This window comes from Rhodamnia argentea, chromosome 4 (assembly GCF_020921035.1).
Source record: "Rhodamnia argentea isolate NSW1041297 chromosome 4, ASM2092103v1, whole genome shotgun sequence".
Lineage (NCBI taxonomy): Eukaryota > Viridiplantae > Streptophyta > Magnoliopsida > Myrtales > Myrtaceae > Rhodamnia > Rhodamnia argentea.
Genome location: NC_063153.1, coordinates 12,064,589 through 12,085,153, shown reverse-complemented (window position 1 = coordinate 12,085,153; position 20,565 = coordinate 12,064,589). Strand labels below are relative to the sequence as shown.

General features: G+C 44.1%; 1 protein-coding gene across 1 annotated transcript; it reads right to left on the bottom strand.

Moving 5' to 3' along the window:
• Positions 1-7,246: 7,246 nt before the first annotated feature.
• LOC115746721 (cytosolic sulfotransferase 5-like) lies at positions 7,247-19,364 on the bottom strand. The gene is made up of 3 exons (XM_048278023.1): positions 18,782-19,364; positions 17,311-17,585; positions 7,247-7,543 (listed from the first exon to the last, which is right to left on the bottom strand). The coding sequence occupies exons 1-3, from the start codon at positions 19,362-19,364 to the stop codon at positions 7,247-7,249; spliced, it is 1,155 nt and encodes a 384-aa protein (XP_048133980.1).
• Between the last annotated feature and the right edge of the window lie 1,201 nt (positions 19,365-20,565).

The following is a 20,565-nucleotide window of genomic DNA, read 5'->3' as shown; positions in this document are numbered from 1 at the left end:
TCCATCAAAAGCAACAATGATCCTCCGAAACGCTGAATTAACATAGTGCAAATCTTTCTATCACACTTCAATTTTCGTTGTACCCATTAAAAAAGAACTAAAATTGTAAGATTCAAATAACATGCTAAAAGACACCACATTTAACGCGCATGAACCAACACTAGAAAAACTCAAACACCACGAGCATAAAACCAAAATCATAGTTATTTAGATACTACATTATGGTCTTTTTTTTTTTTTTAAGTAACTAAAAACCGGTTCTAAAACCGGTCCGGGTGGGTCTTCACCTAGAACCGGAAACCGGACCGGTTTCAACCGGTTCGCAAAAATTGGAACCGAAACCCGGACCGGTTTGAGCAAGAACCGATTCCCGACCCTATTTTTCGGGTGGGCCGATCCGGGTTCCGGGTAAACCCGGTCCGGTTGCTCACCCCTAGGTAGCTTTACTTGGACTGGCAGAGTGTCACCGACAGTTGACGTCTTTTCTATTTCATGACACCAAGCAGCAGCCGCTCATGGATCCGACAGAAGAAGCCAAGTTGCAAGAACACATTCAAATAATTCAAGGGTCGCAGATTAGGGCCCTTTGTCTTGATATGCCAACTACCAAAAGAGGCACAAGCTTTTCAAGTGGGACAACCTGGGAAAAAATAGTTCCAAAACGTACCAAAGAAAGGCACATAACAGAACACGCGTACATATACACCCTCTAGACAATTTTCAAATGTTCCAAAAAGGGCATTTATTTAAGCCCATGGGATAACTTGGCCATTTTCACTTTGAGAAATGTTTCCACGATAGTCCGACAGATCTTGTTAGTTATTTCGACCGTTAATCCACACATTATCACCACATATTTTGCATAAAACACTCTCTAATTGAAAAATCGTGGGATCATAAATAATGACAGTCTTATGAGCCTGTCAGAGTAGCGATTCCTTTTTACTTTTGTCGTCCATAAGAGCATTGAATTGTCAATTGTCCAAGGCCACGTCATCTTGATTGCACCATGTAAAGTACGAAACTCAAAGCTAACGGTTGATCCGATAATCTACATGACAGTTTTGTTTCGCTATAAAAGCTAACGGTTGATCCGATCCATGAAACAATGTTGTTTTGTTTGCTTAGAAGCAAAACAAAATAGAAAAAAAATTCGTTCTTTTCTCCACGGATGCATACATCCTTCGTTTAGCAACTCAATCTGTCCGACCACATACAAATATGAACTAGAATGTTTATTGAGCTACAACACATAATATAGAAGACCATATGCCCCAAAGCTTCACAAAGCAAAAAGAAAAAAGGCATTGAAAAGAATAACAGAAAATAAATCCATAAGCTCCCAGCAACAAGTGTTGAAATATAACGCGAAAACTAACCCAGATCTTGCAAATAAATCAATGCGAAAAGCCACGAGAAATAACGAGGAACGATAAAGGACACCAGATATTACGTGGTTCGGTCCGAATATCGGTACCTACATCCACGGGAGAGCCAGCAAGAATAATCCACTATAATCGGAGAATCGGAATTACAATCGCTCAATACGCTCGTGTTTCCCGCACCTAGATTATACCCAAACCCAAAGTGTTCACAAATAAACAACTCAATTGGATATAATAAAAAACTCACGAAGCACAAAACTGAATCGCGTTCAGCACTCCTCGCAATCAAAAAGGAGAACCCAAAGAAGAGCGTCGTCCTCTTATCCTCGCGGCGCGAACCTGCGGTGCAGCTCTTGTCCTCTCTGTCTCGTCTTTGTCACGAAGGTGTCTCTGCACGGCTTCGTCACTATTTTTCTCGTGCGGCTCGTCTCTCCGAAAAGACTCCTTTTCTTTTTATACGGATATAGCAGGCATCAGAAAACCAAGGAAGCAAAACCCTTGCTTTTTACTTTCCTCTAATTACTGCTGGGACCCACAAGCTTTCTTTGTACGACCACAAAAAGAAGAGTCACACTTCTTCTCAAAGTCTGACCATATATTTTAAATATAATAAAATAAGTGAAACCCCTTTTTGTCTTGTAGTGGATAAGGAAATCTGCAGAAGTTTTTTTTCCATGCGCCCCAATTCTTGATTCGTTAAAGATTTTTCTTTTTCCAAATCAATTTAACAAATCAATATATATCCGCAAACGATTTAAACTCGAGACATAAATATAACAATTCATCACCTTGGCTCGATGTTTGAAACCAAAGTGATAGTGCTCATCATCCATGTTGCTCTCCAGCGCCCCAATGGGCGATCACTCTTTACTGACGCCAATAGTGCTCAAGCAAAGCTTGAGCTTCGCCAAAGGAACAGGCTTAGTCATCATGTCTGCAGGGTTTTCCATTGTCGCTATCTTTTTGACAATAATTTTACCCTTCGCTAAGACATCTCGGATGAAATGGTACCTGATATTGATATGTTTTGTCCGCTCGTGATAAACTGGATTATATGCCGGATAAATCGCACCTTGGTTATCACAGTGTATATCAACACTTTTCTGTTCTAATCCAAAGTCCATGAGCAAACCTTGCAACCATATCGCCTCTTTCGCTACAAAGGTTAGTGCCATGTACTCCGCCTCGCTCGACGACAAGGCCACGTGGTCCCGTAAGGACGCCTTCCAACTAAGCGCACCACCTGCAAGCGTAAACACGTATCCCGCTAAAGACCCGCACTCATCCAAGTCACCCGCATGATCAGAATCCACATATCCCGTGGTCTCACCGCCATTCTTGTCCCTCCGGTATACTATACCAACGTCTGCTGTCCCTTTCAAATATCTGAGGATCCATTTCACGCCTTCCCAATGAGTTTTGCCTGGACGCTTCATATAACGACTAACTACACTGACGACTTGTGAAATATCGGGCCTAGTGCATACCATAGCATACATAATACTACCCACGGCACTAGAATAAGGAACACGGGACATATGTTCCTCCTCCTCCTCGATCTGCGGTGATAACTTAACCGAAAGTTTAAAGTGATTCGCTAATGGTGTACTCACAGACTTCGCTGATCGCATATTAAAACGTGCAACAATTTTCTCAATATATTTCTTTTGAGACAGACGTAATAATCATGCGATCCTGTCACGCAAAATCTCCATACCCAAAATTTTCTTTGCAGCACCTAAATCTTTCATCTCAAACTCAGCACTTAATCGCCGCTTCAGCACATCAATATCAGACATATTTTTTGCCGCTATCAACATATCATCAACGTATAACAGCAAATATATCAAAGACTCGTCCTCCAATCTCCTAAAATAAACACGGCTATCCATCCGACTCTTTGAATAGTCTTGACTAGCCATGAAAGCATCAAACCGCTTGTACCACTGTTTAGGAGATTGTTTCAGCCCATATAATGATTTCTTTAACAAGCAAACATGGTCTTCCTTACCCGGAATAGCAAATCCCTCTGGCTGCCTCATGTAAATCTGCTCCTCCAACTCACCGTGAAGAAACGCCGTTTTCACATCAAGCTGCTCCAACTCGAGATCCCGTGCGGCAACTAAGGCAAGTAAAACACGAATAGAAGTATGCCTTACCACGGGAGAAAACACCTCATTGTAGTCAATGCCCTCTCGTTGGGTATACCCCTTCGCAACAAGCCTCGCCTTGTATCTCGCCGCCTCGACACCGGGAATGCCTTCTTTCCGTTTATAGACCCATTTACTTCCGACAATCTTCTGGCTCTTAGGTACTTTAACTAACTCCCATGTCCGATTTCGATGGAGTGATTCCATCTCTTCACTTATAGCCCCTAGCCACTGCGACAACTCAAAACTAGCCATCGCCTCGGAGTAAGATGAAGGCTCATCTGTCTCCACCTCATCACCTACGATCAAAGCATAAGCAAAATCTGTATAAGCATAACGTACCGGTGGTTTAATTTGCCTTCTCCGTCATCATGCGGCTATATCTTTGTGGCTGCATCTTGGTTGTTCACTATCACCGACTTGAGAAGCTGCGGCTTCATCTGCAGTCTGAACATCTATTACCTCCGAGGTCTCCGGAGTCTCCACCTGAAGCTCCACCTCACTACTAACACCATGATCTGTCAGTTCTGCTGGTTGTGTCTCAGAACTCCTCTGTCGAAGCATTACGGTCTCGTCGAAGATCACATCTCTGCTGATTAGAAAACCGGGTGATCCGGGATCGGTGCACCATAGCCGGTAGCCTTTCACCCCATGTGCATAACCCAGAAATATGCACTTCTTCGACCTCGGCTCAAGCTTACCATCACTCGCATGAGCATACGCGGGACATCCGAATATTCGCAATCCGGAGTAATCAACGGGTTTCCCCAACCATACTTCCTCAGGAGTCTTCCACTCGATAACAGATGATGGAGATCTATTAATCAAGTAACATGCCATGTTCACCGCTTCGGCCCAAAATTCCTTGCCTATTCCGGCATGCGAAAGCATGCTCCGAGCCCGCTCAAGTAAAGTTCTGTTCTTTCGTTACGCCACGCCATTCTCTGTGTGGTGTCTCGAGTCTTGTGCGGTGTCTCACAATGCCTTCTCTCGCGAGAACTCGGTAAAATCTTTACCACGAAACTCCATGCCGTTATCGGTTCTCGGGCACTTGATCTGTTTATCCGATCGCTTCTCAATCAATGCCTTAAATTTCTTGAACCGATCAAACACATCAGATTTGTGCTTTAGAAAGTATACCCATACTTTCCTGGAATAATCGTCGATAAATGTCAGCATATAACGAGCACCTCCTTTCGAAGGAACAGGAGACGGGCCCCAGGCGTACGAATGAATATATTCTACCGGTTGCTTGGTCGAATGAATACCCGTAGCAAACTTAATCCTGCGTTGCTTCCCAAAGATGCAATGCTCACATAAGTCTAACTTACTTGTCTTCTGACCCTTTAACAACCCTCTATCACTCGGCATCGTCATACCCGCCTCACTCATGTGCCCTAGACGCATATGCCATAAACGAGTTAAATCAGAATCTGACTCACCCGATGAAACCGCAGCGGCTCCTGTCACGGTCTCTCCCAGTAGATGATAGAGAGAACTCACTTTTTTTCCCTTTCATCACTGTCATAGCACCTCGAGAGATCTTCAGCACTCCACCTTCAGCGGTGTACTTACACCCGATATCATCGAGTGTCCCCGGAGAAATAAGGTTCTTCTTGAGCTCCGGTACATGTCTCACGTCTGTCAATGTGCGCACCACGCTATCGTGCATCCGAATCCGAACTGTCCCTATCCCCACAACCTTGCAGGCTGCGTTATTCCCCAATAGAACTCTACCACCATCTGCAGTCCGGTAAGTAGTAAACCAATTCCTATGAGGCGTCATATGATAAGAACACCCCGAATCTAGCACCCATTCATCTCCCGACGAACCTGCGGCCACACACAAGACAGCCTCTGCATCACTAGTGCTCTCTTCAGCAACGTTCGCCACACCGGTTGTGGCTTTCCGCTTATCACCTCTATTTCTCAACTTAGGACAATCTCTCCCGATGTGCCCCTCTTCGTGACACTCAAAGCACTTCACGCGTCCCTTGGACTTTCTATGACGTGACTTAGATGCGCTTTTACCTCTGCTCTTCTTGGACCCTTGTTGTTGCTCTCTACCCCGAATCACTAGTCCTCGCGCTACATCCTGCGCTAGGCTATCATCTCGCAACTTTCTCTGCCACTCTTTAGAAAATAAGGCGGACTTTACCTCTTCCGAGGAAATCGTAGTACGCCCCCGCAATGCTGAATCGCTAAAGTGCTCCCATGACTCTGGTAGAGAAGCTAACAACAGCATGCCCTGCTCTTCATCATCAAGTGTCTTACCGACGTTCTTCAAATCCATCATGAGTTTATTAAATTCATCTAGATGGGTTACGATAGACGTACCTTGAGTATATCCGAACCGGAACATCCTCTTCAACATATATAAGCAATTGTTCAAACCCTTCGTTACATAGAGTGCCCGAAGCTTTGCCCACAATGCTGCGGTATCCTTCTCCTCGCCTACCTCTATTAACACTTCATCCGATAAATTCAACGGGATTAAACTTCTAGCTTTCCTCATCACCACATCCTTTTCAGACTCTGACATTGTTTCGGGCAACTCGGCCTTGCCCTCCAATGCTTCTGCTAAACCTTGAGTTGTCAATAACGCCTCCATCTTGAGGCTCCATAACCCAAAGTTGTTCCTCCCGTTAAACTTCTCAATTTCAGCTTTCACTCCAGACATAATTGCAATCACAGGATATCCAGATAATAATCGGACAAGCAAAAACCCCAAATCACAATCTAGAATATCCGAACATGGCTCTGATACCAATTGTTGAAATATAACGCGGAAACTAACCCGGATCTTGCAAATAAATCAATGCGAAAAGCCACGAGAAATAACGAGGAACGATAAAGGACACCAGAGATTACGTGGTTCGGTCCGAATATCGGTACCTACATCCACGGGAGAGCCGGCAAGAATAATCCACTGTAATCGGAGAATCGGAATTACAATCGCTCAATACGCTCGTGTTTCCCGCACCTAGATTATACCCAAACCCAAAGTGTTCACAAATAAACAACTCAATTGGATATAATAAAAAACTCACGAAGCACAAAACTGAATCGCGTTCAGCACTCCTCGCAATCAAAAAAGAGAACCCAAAGAAGAGCGTCGTCCTCTTATCCTCGCGGCGCGAACCTGCGGTGCAGCTCTTGTCCTCTCTGTCTCGTCTTTGTCACGAAGGTGTCTCTGCACGGCTTCGTCACTATTTTTCTCGTGCGGCTCGTCTCTCCGAAAAGACTCCTTTTCTTTTTATACGGATATAGCGGGCATCGGAAAACCAAGGAAGCAAAACCCTTGCTTTTTACTTTCCTCTAATTACTGCTGGGACCCACAAGCTTTCTTTGTACGACCACAAAAAGAAGAGTCACACTTCTTCTCAAAGTCTGACCATATATTTTAAATATAATAAAATAAGTGAAACCCCTTTTTGTCTTGCGGTGGATAAGGAAATCTGCAGAAGTTTTTTTTCCACGCGCCCCAATTCTTGATTCGTTAAAGATTTTTCTTTTTCCAAATCAATTTAACAAATCAATATATATCCACAAACGATTTAAACTCGAGACATAAATATAACAACAAGGAAGGAAGGCAGCTTTTCATTAGCCAACAACGTGTTGAAGACTTAGAATCATAACCTTGAAGCATCTGTCTCCCGAGACGAAGCATCAATGGCTCTGAGATACTTTTTCTAATTTAGCCCAACTTCAAAGCTTCAAACCGGAACCATGCAACTTCTCTTCCATGACACAGTCAATTCTCCGCCCCATCTCGGCACTCATGTAATTCACCCAATCTCCAACCTCGCCTCTCTCGAAGAACCACTTGCTCTCTTGTCCGGTAGACAACTTCCCGCTCTTGTTCACCTCCCGTGCGCTCAAATTGCCGAAGCTACACATCCTCAGTATTCCCTCCACCGTCCCGTCTCTCATTTCTTCTTCACCAAATGGACACCCCACGAAATCAGCCAACCTCCTCACATGAACATGCGGGTCCACTTTCATCTGTTCATACGTCAAGAACAACACCTTCTCAGGCATATCCAAGCTCGCCTTGTGGTAACCCAGCACATGATCCCAGTAAGGCCCGTAAGGGTTCAGCCCTCGACAAGTTTTGTTAAGGTAATCCCGTATCGCAATCTGGCCCTTCTCTTACGGGGGCTTTTTTCCAAACCAGGTGACCAAAACAAAGTAAATACCAAATCGGGTGTTGACTTTTTTTATTTACCAAATCAGGTGTCGCTCGGCGGTCATAATGCCGAGCGACACCCGGCTCAGCGATCGCACCGCCGATCGGCGGGAGCAGTGGTGGCCCGCCACCCGCTCGGCACCAAAAATGCCGAGCAGCTCCCGCTCGGCATTGTGGATGCCGAACGGCCGCCGCTCGGCATTTTTGGTGCCGAGCGGGTGCCCAATCCGCCCCCACCCACCCCACCCCACCCCACCCCACACATTGGACACACAACGTAACATATGTTGGTGCTTTGGGACAAATTTTAGGGGGTGCAATTGTCTTGACAGTGGATGATATGGAAATATCCCCCGTTTACGGAAAACGTCTCTCTCATAGAGAGGGAATGATTCGAGAGTAAAAAGACGAAAAGGGGGTCATTCCCGAGAAGTGAGCTTGGGTTGATATGTGAATGATGGAAGCTAAATGGGCAAAAAGGTAATTTTCGTATGTGCATGCATTTGGGTTTGGGTCGGGGGTATCCTGGCACTCCAAAGGGCTAGGTGATTACGAAAATTCACGTGTAATTGACTAATCTTAGGGAACCAAACTCTTAGCTAGGGATGAAGCTTGAATTCATCCGAACAAAAAAAAAATCACGCGACAAACTAAGAAGTCTCATAAGCAATCGGCTGATTTAACAACCCGTGGATTAAGGGGATAGCGATTTCGGCGCGTCGCGAGAATTCTTATAATTATGTATGTGTATGTAGCCACCGATATCACACGAAAGCATATGATATTCATGCCTCATGTTTGAATGAGGAGGGGCGCAAAAAATAAAAAATAAAAAAGGCATTCTCTTGTCGAATGAGACTCTCATCACTTGCACGAGCCTCCGAGAAACCAAGCAAAGGATTACCCAAAAAAAAGGAAAAAGAAAAAAAAAGATGCCTCTTAGGCTATTCAAAGAATGGCTTCTTCAGAACATGCAATTTGCAATTTTTTTATTTTATTTTAATCATGTTTTGTCAATCAATAGTTACCGAAGTACTTTCTTGTGTAAGTGGAGCAAAAAAAACATGGCTGGTGAACAAACCGAAAAGTTCAATGTACATGATATTGAAGAGATTAATTTACATCGAAAGGACATTAAGGCAGTCTTTTATCTTTTTGGGGGGTTGGTCGAAGTTCATTTTAGTACTTGGAAAGAGGCAAATTTCGCGAGCCGATGTTGACTTTTTGAGTAGACCATAAAGCTCATTAGGGTTCAAGTCATTGTCTAGCTTACGTGGATTGGAGTAATCTCGTATTAAACAACGAGATCGGGGTGTGGAGCGATATAAGATGGATTCCGAATACGATGTTTGCTACGTTTTAGGAAGAATCTTGAGGAGATTAGTGACCGCGGAACGACTAGAACCGCTCTTCTTCCCACTTAAAATTGATTAGAAAGCGTAGGGTGGGTAGAACAAAATAGATGTTGTTAGAGAAATTGTTAGATAAATGCTTTCAGTTAATGGTTGGAATATATGAAAGCGGGGACAAGAAAAGTCCCGAGGTAGATAGACAATAATGATTTGGGGCTATTGAGGTCGTCTCTTTGCTCATCCCTTTTATGCTCATGGTTTGAGCATTTTCTTATTTCTTCCATTCTTCACCCTCGTCCACTTCTGGTTCTTAGTCCTCCTCTTCTTCTTCTTCTGCCCCGTGGGAGTAAAGCCTTCCCCATTCGTGTCGGGTTTTCCAATCTCGGGTTGACAATCCTCGCAGAACCAAAGAACGTCCCCATGGAAAACTACGGTCTCTAGGCAATAACCGAAAAACAGATAAAAAAAAATGAGGCCGACATTCCAAATTTATAACAGCGAACATTCTCTTGCATGCATGCATACGAGAATGCACATGTATCATTATGTGATGTAATTATAGAGGGTGTGAGGGGCGAACTTACCGGTGGACAGCGTATTCCTTACAGTAGATCAAAGTTTCCTCAAAACCGGTATCTCCGCATTGGAGGCAGACAATCGCCTGCACGAACATAAAATCAGGGTAGACTTCAAACCTTATTTGGATTTTTAGGCATTTAAAAATGTACGGCCTTTAAAACCGATCAACCTAATTCACACAAAATGGAAACCAAAATTGTGATGGTTGTGAAAAACAGCGATAATGAATGAACCTTTACGAGAAATTAACGACGAAAAGTCTAGGACGGCCGGAGTATGCGTACCATTTCCTTCGCTGGATTCACCGCCACGAACGTAGAATCCCCGTCCTGGCCGTGGCGGGGGGGGGTCGCCACGCTCGGCGGGTCGGTCTTGTTGGACGAGAGAATCCATCCTGTCCTTCCTTTTTTCACGAAGCACTTAAGAATGAGAGAAAAATAACCGGGACTAACTTCGTTTTTGCGCTCCAACTTTGAATTCCTTCCCATCCACTTTATCTTTACGAGATTTGGGGGAGGCCCTCCCGGCTTTGCAGCCCGTATTTGGGGAGGCCCCCCCCGCGCGCCGCCCGGCACCGGGGGTGCTGCGGGCGCCGCGGCGGGGGGGGGCCTCCTCCAAATACGGGCGAGAGAGAGAGAGAGAGAGAGAGAGAGTGAGAGTGAGAGGTCATGTCACTTCAAATTTGAGAGAGTGAGAGAGAGAGAGAGAGAGAGTGAAAGGGAGAGGTCATGCTACATTATTGGCACAAAACCGAGTACTTGGTTGGGGGAGCCTCCCTCAACCAAGTACGTTGCGGTGCCAATAATGGCACCGCATGAAAAAAATAAACAAAAAAGGCAGTGCGTTGCGGTGCCGATGATGGCACTGCAGCACTTATGGGAGGCCCGCCCTACACCTTATTGTGTGCGGACGTAGCCACAGTTGCGTGCGCACACGGGGGCGTTGCAGCGCCATTCACGGGTTTGAGTAATTTAGTTTGAATTATTCTCTTTTTGCATTTGAAAAGTCCATGATGCCCAAGTTTTTTGGCTCCATACGAGGTGGGAAGGGATACTCCGACGACGTGTATGTGTGCAATTACATGTAGCAATTATATGTGCACAAAGTAGGAAGCTATTGGCCGTAGATTAATTAAGTAATTATATGTACACATAAATGATGAAATATCGCGCAATTGAGATATGGTAATGTCACAAAAAAAAAAAATTACACATGGTTACGCGATCTATTACAAAAGTGTCAGCAAACTATTTTACATAATTGGCACAACCGGCATCTAATCCCGAGCCGATCTGTGCGCACATGTTTGCCTGTTGTGCCCTGATTTCCCGAGTTCGTGCAATGGTTACGCGAATCGCTCTTGCTCGGGGTTCTCCAGTCCATCTCATTACGTATCCGAGATGCACGAGGCCTTCCTTTCTTCCTAATACGCCTTTGATCCGGAACTAATGGCAACTCATTAGCTTTATCCCAGTAGTCATGATGCCCTAACGGATGAAACATGTACCGATAGCACTCAAGGGTTTTGTCCAACGTATAGCATTCATCTACGAACCCGGTGTAATCAATTGCATGTAGTTGGCATACTGCAATTACGTGGGAACAAGGAATTTTCAACTGTTCAAATTTCCCACATGTGCATGTTCGCTCGTGTAGATGCACTTTGTATTTGTTGCCCCCGGATCCTCTAGTTCTATCACGTGCGTTTTCACTTCGTAAATCCCTCTTTCGCAGTCGAAACATCTTACCCGATGCCTCTTTGCCTTTTCGCTATTTTTGTGGAGCGTTTCACCCGCAATTTGCGTAAATTGCCATTGGTTGGCCTTCTGCATCGTGTACATCGTTCTCCTCGTGTCAAAATAATGAGACAACCGGTAGAATATCTTTTCCACCATGGCTGTTATTGGCAAACCACGAACGGGTTTCAGCATCCCGTTGACCGATTCAACCAAATTTGTGGTCATCGACCCATATCTCTTCCCTCCATCATAAGCCTTTGTCCATTTCTCCCTTGGAATCCGATCACACCATTCGATATGGGTTGATCGACCTCCCTAATTCGGCTCATGATGAAATCGAACTTCCGTCGTTGATTCGCGTAAGCTGCACATTACATAACAATAATCGATACAAGACATTATAGTAAAATTTTGTAAAAAGTTTTGAGGTGAGAATTCACAAAATTTAACATTTACCTGCCATTTGAACATGTTTTATCCCGTCGGCATTTTTGAAATATTTTTTGTAGTTGCTGACAATATGAAGAATGCAATATCTATGGTGGGCATGTGGAGGACGTCACCGTGCTGTCTGCATTGCTTGTTGAATCCCGATATGTCTGTCTGATATCACACAAATATCATCCCTTACGGTGACATATCTCCGAAGCATATTCATAAACCACCGCCGATTGTCAACATTTTCCCTATCAACCACAACAAATGCCAATGGGAAATTATGATTATTCCCATCAAGTGAGGCCGCACAAAGGAGCGTTCCTCGGTATTTTCCATACAAGAAAGTACCGTCGACAAATATAACAGGCCGACAACTTTTGAAACCTTCAATTGTTTGCCTAAAAGTCCAAAACATGCGGTCGAAAACCGTGCGGCTCTCATCCTCGGCCATGCGTTCCTCGATCACGAAATGAGAACCTGGATTCTCTTTCATCATTGCGTTCATGTACCTCCTCAACTTACCATATGACTCATCCCATCCGCCAAATTCTTTGGCAATCGCCAATTGTTTGGCCTTCCAGATTTTACGGTAAGTAGGTTGGAAGTTAAGCTTGTCTTGAATCTCCGCCATGATCGCCTTGATTTTGATATCTGGTTGGGCGGAGACCATTTGTTGGATGAAGCTGCATATGTACATTTGATCGAGGTGCGGATGATCTGCAGATGCATGTATATTACTACATGTATGTGGGCCATTATACTTACTTATTTTCCAAAACATGCCACCCACTTTTGTGATCGCGCGGAGCCTCCAGCCACATGGTCCATTCGGATTACCACACTTGATGACATATTCTCTCTTCTTCGTGGTATCATAGCAAAACCTATGATTTCTTCTCATTGAGTACTCCTTGGCAGCTAGCTGTACCGCATCCCGTGATGGAAAAAGCTGCCCAACAGCAAATTCTTTCGACGGATCAAATACCGTACCGCCCGGCTTTGCTCTTGTATCGTCTTGCATCATATCAAAGTCGATCTCTGAGTAGGGCGGTGGATGTACCAATGGTTGAATGGGGTTACTATCTTGCGTGTTACTATACTGCGTGTTATAGCAATGCTGCAGCGTGGGGGAGGGGGGGCCCGGCCTCCCCCCCCCCGCGCCGCCATAATGGCGCCCGGCAGAGGTAGGGGGAGGTCCCCCCTAGGCTGCAACATGGCGCCGCAGCCCTAGGGAGTGGGTTGCCCCCCCCCCCCTAATTTTGCAACGCCATTATTGGCACCGCAGGCCATAGGGGGAGGGGGCTGCCCCTCCACATGAGCTGCAGCGCCAATAATGGTACTTGCGGCCATGGGGGCGTGCGCGGCGCTTTCACGGGCGTTGCGAGTGTCCTTCGGCTCGCTTTTTTTAAGTAGAGGCGAGTGCTCTCATTTCTCATCATCGACTATATTTCTTCGATTGATTACTCAACTCTCGTGCTCTTCCTCGATTACTTACTGAAGTTACGAAATTTTAGCATTCTTCACAATTACGTTGAAATGGCACGGAGGAGTCACATTCAGCCGGGGCCCGAGAATGATTCACTACTTAGTGGACGGGCGCGACACGGATCACAAGCTTTATGGGACACCGAGGTAATTGCGGAATTTAGCATGTTAACTGTCATTTGTCACGATATTATGAAAATAGTCACTAATAGTTGATGTGACAATTTTGCAGATACCTGCAACTGCAGTTCTTAGATGTCAAAGAGCGGCGCAACACGTAGGTGAACTTGATCCGCGAATACTCCCTTATCTGCAAGATTCGGGATTTTACGGTGTTTATAAAATGGGGTTTGTCCAGCTTGATTGGCATTTGATTACAGCATTGGTCGAGCGATGGAGGCCCGAGACCCATACCTTTCATATGCCGGAAGGTGAAGTTACGATCACGCTGCAGGACATTGCGATGATTACGGGGCTTCCTATCGAGGGACTTGTCATTCATGGCCCCTACCGATTGGAATTGGGGCAATCTCTATGATCATCTGCTTGGTGCTCGGCCACCTCAACTGCGCGGCACACAAATAAATTTAAGATGGTTGAGTGAAAACTTTCACCATCTTCCCGAAGATGCCGATGAGGACACTGTACTATATCATGCTAGGGCATTCGTTCTTCGCCTGATTGGAGGATATATTTTTGCGGACAAATCAGGTGCTCGAGTTAGTTTGCTATTTCTCCCACTATTAACGAACATCGAGGCCCCTACACAATACGGTTGGGGTTCCGCAGCACTAGCATGGTTGTATCGGGAGCTATGCCGTGCAACCGATCCAAACGCGAGGCAAATGGGCGGTGCCCTACATGTACTCCAGATTTGGGCGTGGGAGCGTTTCAAATGTGTCTCCCCCGGTCTGACTTCCGCTGCTCCTTTCCCGGATGCACCTTTCGGTAGTCGGTATGTCATGTATTGCCTTTTTTCATTTCGTGCGTCATTAATTTTTTTGCAGCGCGTATAGTACATGAAATCTAAAGTTGTATGTTTCTGCAGCTGGAGTCGAGGCCAAACTACAACCGACGTCCCCACGCATACTGTGACACATCTACGCTACCAATTTGATCGAATGGGGACCGATGATGTAAGTAATGATAGCAACGAGTGGGTTTAATATAATGTTAATCTTTAAATTTAGCTTTGGTGTAATTTGATATATTTCATTACGATAACGGATTATTTGGGAGCCGTATGACGAAATTGAAGAAGATGTACCGAGACACGCTTTCACGGACAAAACTATTGGAGGGCGAAAGTCCCACTCATCTGTCATTGGATAGTTGAGTGGCACTATCCGGACCGTGTACTTCGGCGGTTTCGGTTGCAGCAGCCAATACCTAAGAATCCTCACGATCATAGTGCCTTGCATGGTCTTGATAACACGCCACCCAAGACCGATTGGGAGAATAAGCATAGACGGTGGATCGATTTGTGGAACAGACGTGCCGAACGTATAGTGCGGGGTAGACATTCAACGGAAACACTCCACTTTCATTCCGGATATATGGAGTGGTTCCGTCGACATACAAGGAAGTGGATTTCAGTTGCGGGAGCTGCAATGGGTTCAACGGTTCGTGCATTTTAATTTTAATTTATTTCACTACTTATTTTAAGTCACATAAATTATTGATATATTGATAACTTTTGTTAATTTTAATATCATTACTAGGGTGACGGGGTTGAGCAGATCGTACATATCATGGATTCGGTCGGTCCATCTCCTCGAGCTTGGGAAAAAGTAAGGACAATAGCTAGGGCAATGTTATATGCCCCGGAATGAGGAACGGCGGCTAACAATGATGCCAGCACCTCAACCAGCAACTACGGCAACACCCGTTGGGCCGGACGAGGAGGATGACCCCCCCGAGATCGTTCACCCGACCCGGAGAAGTCCTCGAGCTCATACATATGATGATGTCGTCCCGTATTCCATGGAATATCATACAACGGATTTTGCTCCCGAGTTCACTCCGGGGTTCAGCCAACATTTCGATGCGGGGTTCACCCGGTTCGCCGGAACATTTGATGATCAACATCCGTGAGACTCCGGCTAGTTCTCCTTCGTAGTATGGACCCGATTTCTCTCATTCTTATCCAGTCCCTCCTACAGAAGGGTATGACATATTTTTACAAGATATGCCTTCGTCATCGAGACATCCTACTCGGTCGGACCCTCGTTCTCGTCGGTATGACACTAGGCTTCCCGATCAACGGAGACAACCTCATTGCGGAACAGGAGGTCATGTAGGAAGACGACATCGTTAGTACATGTAATTGCAATTAACTTGATATCTATTATGAAGATTTCGTGTTTTTGTATATCTTATGCAATTATATGTCGTGTTTCGACACGTATCCATTTTTATTTATTTGAAGAAAACACCAAAAAAATAAAAATAAAAAACCACGGAAACGGTGCCCATGGTAACACAAATACGCAATTTTTTTGTTCATCACTAAAACCTTAAAAATTGACCTACCACCAAAAACCGTAAACCCTGTGCATCAAAAGGGGATGGTGGAAGAAAAGCATTAGATGGAGCAATTTTAAAACACTAATCTCCATTCAAGAAGATCATATAATTATTCAAGAAGATCATATGATTATTGGAGAAGCTACTTTTCTACGTTTCTCCCCGGTTTAAACACACGTCAGAAGTTTTCCAACAGGCAAATTTCATGTTCACTTTTACCCCGGCAAAAGTACACTTTAAGTGTCATAGTTGTGTATGAAGATTACTTTAGTGCAAAAAATTTCAAACGGATTACTTTAATACTAAGTCGGAGACAAAAGGATCGATTTGGTACCTCCGGCAAAAAATTTTCGGTGAAAATTAATACGTGGCTTGAGCATTTTCTCCTTTTAAATTTCATCCAAAAGGAGCTTTTGGTGATCAAGTTAGTAAATCTTGTGGAAAATTATGTGAATTCTGTCATCGGATTGTCTCGCGATGAATTGTGAGGACTATAAAGAAGTGACAGTATTTTAGTGACTCAAGTGTAGTTGTAATTTTCGTTTTGTCGCTTGATTAATGGTGAATCATGTGCTGCTCCTCATGGAGTATGTGTCGCCAATCGGATCGCGTAAATCCAGTGTCCGATATATTTTCTTGTTTTTTTATTATTGTGTTCGATTGCTTTTTTTTTTTCCTTTTTTTGAAACAACCGTATGAATAGCTTCAAATTAACTTGATCAGCGGAAAAAGAAATGAACTCTCATTTTTGCAGAGATATTATCAGTCCGTATTTCCTTTAAAGTAGTATATATATATATAGGGGGTCAACCCTCAAAAGATTCTATGCATGTTTCTATCCAAGATGAAATCACCGATCCAACTACCCCGGCGAAGTCAAATTCCTATTTTGTTTTCCAATCAATGTTCGAGATAATTTTGATGAAATGTCCAGATACAATTTATCCTTAAAAAAAAATATGAATCCGGTCGGTTCGTTCTCTCATAATTATTCCAAAAAGAGCTAAAGACAACATATCGTGCAGACACATATATGAGCTCAACTTGCATCTTTCCAGCAACTTCATAGGATGAATGCTTTGACCAATGAAAATAATAAATTAAAAAAACCAATCGATCCCTTAAAAAAAATATAATGCCTACTCATATAAACACTGGTAGATGATAGTTCAAAGTAACTTACAAAATGCATAGAGAGTGTACAGATATACTAATTATGTTTGAGAGTGACCACGGAATTCTTTTGTCTGTTCAAATTTACAACCCTAGAGCAAAGAGGGAAAATCCTTAGCCAGAAAGTTACAACCGTCAAGTTACGCCGCACCATCTTGTGTCCAGTGCTTCTTGTGAATTGGTATCACAATTTGCATACAAACAATTTTGACTCATCATCAATATATTTGCAAGTAACGCTCTCTTACATTTGATTCAACGATAACAATTGCAGCTAGCCATTTCAAGTACGCGAAACACGGGGTTGGCGCTCCGGACCAGGACAAACTCACATACAGCTACAGCTGGATCGAGGGCGACGCCCTGATGAACATATTCGAGAAGATCTCGTATGACATCAAGATCGAGGCCAACCCCGAGGGAGGGTCCATATGCAAGAACAGAAGCAAGTACTACGCCACTGGTAACATTCAGTTCACCGAGGAGCAAATCAACGAAGGCAAGGAGAAGGTCTTCGGCTTGTTCAACGCTCTTGAGGGTTATCTCTAGGCCAACCGTAATGCTTGCTAAGAATGTCAAACGTATGAGGTGATCACCGTCTATTACCACAAGATTGTCGATCTTATCATGATGTCTCTCCTAAAGGGTGTGTGTCTCTTCATGGTTGTTCATTTTTAATCTTGGGTTTATGTTCGGATTAAGGAGCCTCGGGCCCGCCCTGTAGCAAGTCTACGAGATCGTTACGTTGTTTTGAGTATTTTGAGAATGGTGTGATGTCAAAAAATAAATACGAAGGAAATCCTCTTTCTATTTTCTTAGTATGCGCGTAATTTATTATTCCTTAATTTGATACGTGAAAACTAAGGAGGGAAAACGTCAACCGTCAAAAAGCAACATGCTCTTTATTTCTAAAATAATTGGTGTCCGCACTATCATTATTTGGATAGTATATGACACCTCAACTAACAATTTATTCTACAAAAGAATAAATCGTTAAGTACTTAGCTTACAAAGAACCGGCTAGGTGTTTGAGGTCCCGTATGCTCGATACTTAAAACTCCAATTCGTTTGCACCTTCTTAATTACAATGTACTGAATAATCGTTATCAATTTCGTGATCAACCCAATTTGCCTACTTAATTAATTATGATTAATACATACTCTTCCAACAACTCTGTCATTTGGATCAAATGAAATTAGCGCATCCCATGCGAAGTTAATCCAATTATAGACAATATGAAAATGATAGGAGTGTTGTGTTGTACATTTTACAATCTAATTCGTCCACAATTTGTAAAATGAAAACCCATTGACCATTTAGCCGATGCCTTTTTCTTCCCCAACCTTGACCGCTTTCATATGTCGGATTAATTATTTCCTAATCATTCACTCTATAATACAAGTCCTGTTTCTACCATTGAACGAATCCAAATATATAATTATTTATGATTTGTTTTATTTCGTGAAGCCGGTTAGCATTGGTGGGGGAGACCGGCTGCCGGTCGGCACTATAAGTGCCGAACGGATCGCCGGTCGGCACTAATCTTGCCCGAGCGGCAGTCCGTTCGGCACTATAAGTGCCGAGCGGCAGTCCGTTCGGCACTATAAGTGCCGACCGGACTTTGTCCGCCAGGCTTCCCGACCGCTCGGCGGTATGACTGCCGAGCCGAGTGTCGCTCGGCACTATGACTGCCGAGCGACACCTGATTTGGTAAATAAAAAAAGTCAACCCCTGATTTGGTAATTATTTGGTTTTTTACACCTGGTTTGGAAAAAAGCCCCTCTTCTGGCCTCAGCTTGTTGGTGAAGTGCCACATTGAGAGGAATGTGTCCTTGGGGTTCCTACATAGGTAAACCAGCTTGCAGTTGGAGTCCCTCGCTGACTGCGGAAGCAAGGAATAAGGCATGTGAGTGGCCAAGAGCCTCGGGGACGCTATAGCAGCAAGATCGGGATTTTCTTGCTCGAGATAGAGCTTAAACTCCAAGCAGGGAACGAGGTCGTGGGAGTTTCGGGTTAGGAGAGGGTGGCGTCGTTGTGAGTCAGAGTCGGAGTACTTGGCACGGTTCAAAAGAGCGAAGAGGATGGCCTTCAGCCAGGTGGTGCCAGATTTCGGGTTGGTGACGAGGAGGATATCAGAGGGGTGAGCTTGGAAGTGGTTTTGGCAATTGAAGATGCCATTCAACAGCCAAGACGGGAACCAGAAGCCCTGATACAAGCGGAGAGAGGTGGTGACCCAGTCTTCTTCTGAAGGGAGAGAGGAGAGCAAGTCCTTGAATTCTTGCGGCATGTCGTCGTCTCGCAAATACTTTAAATGGGGCGGAGGAGGAGGTTGAGAGGCTTGCATGGTGGTGGTGGTGGTGGTGGTGGTGGTGGAGGAGGAGGAGGTGGGAGGAGGAGGTGGAGAATAGGAGTGAAGAGCTAGTTGATGTTTACTGAGACAACGAGCTTAAATAGAGGCTTCTTGCATGAGAACGTTGCTGGGAATGGGATGAGGTCTGAAACTTGAAACAAAAACTAATATGAAGATGATGTTAGGTGTCTCATGTTATCTTTACTTTAAATGTCGTCTAATTAAATCTTTCCATAATTTTGAATTGAAACTTTAATACTCCTAGCATTATTAGTGCTTTCATGTAACTCGTCGGCAACTGAACAAGCCCACCTGGAAAATTTAAAACTAGTTGATAATTTACAAGGAAAAGTACGTAAAATTCATTATTTTGTGAGAAAATTTGAAATAAGGGCCTGAAGCAGACCTCATTTCAAATAAGCGTATGAAGTGTCTATGGCGCTTTCAAATAAAGGCTTCCCTTGCCAATCAGTTAAATATTCCAACATGTCAATGACATTTTCATTTACATGCAATTTTAATTTTGATTGATTGATTTATTTATTATTTTTTCCTCTCATTTCATTTTTTTATTGGCCATGGCCTATGAGGGCCTGGAGACCCTAGCCGGACACCGGGCAAGGGCCGATGGGGGCTCGGCAACCCTTGCCAGGCACTGGCGAGGGTTGTGGCCATCGCCCGGGCACTCGTCGGTCCGCGCCTAGGCCCTTGCCAAATTGGACGAGAGCGGCCCTTGGCCCTCGCCTGTGGCTTCGAGGGCAGCCTCGTCTAGGGCGAGGTCGACCCTTGCTGGCTACTTCGAAGGAGGCCTTTGTGAAACTAAAAGCAATTGATAATCTACTATGGGATTTGAAAGTACAAACCCATTATATTGGCGGCAATAGTTTGACCAATAAACTAGCCTACTCGCAGAGTCCAAATTTTAAGCATAATCGGGGATGAAATTTGAAAATGGTATTATACCGCTCAATTTGAATGTGTAAAATGACGGTTTTCTTGGTAAGCTACATATAAATAAATGGACCCCCTTGTGAAATTGGAAAATTTTTCATAATATATAATGGTAAATTTGAAAGTTGCCACATCAGTTTTGATCCTTCTCAAATCGAAAAGCAGATCATAATCTATTAGAACTAGGAAATGGTCATTATTTCAAGTTACTAAGTATAAAAAGGGTGACTTTAAAATATTGGCG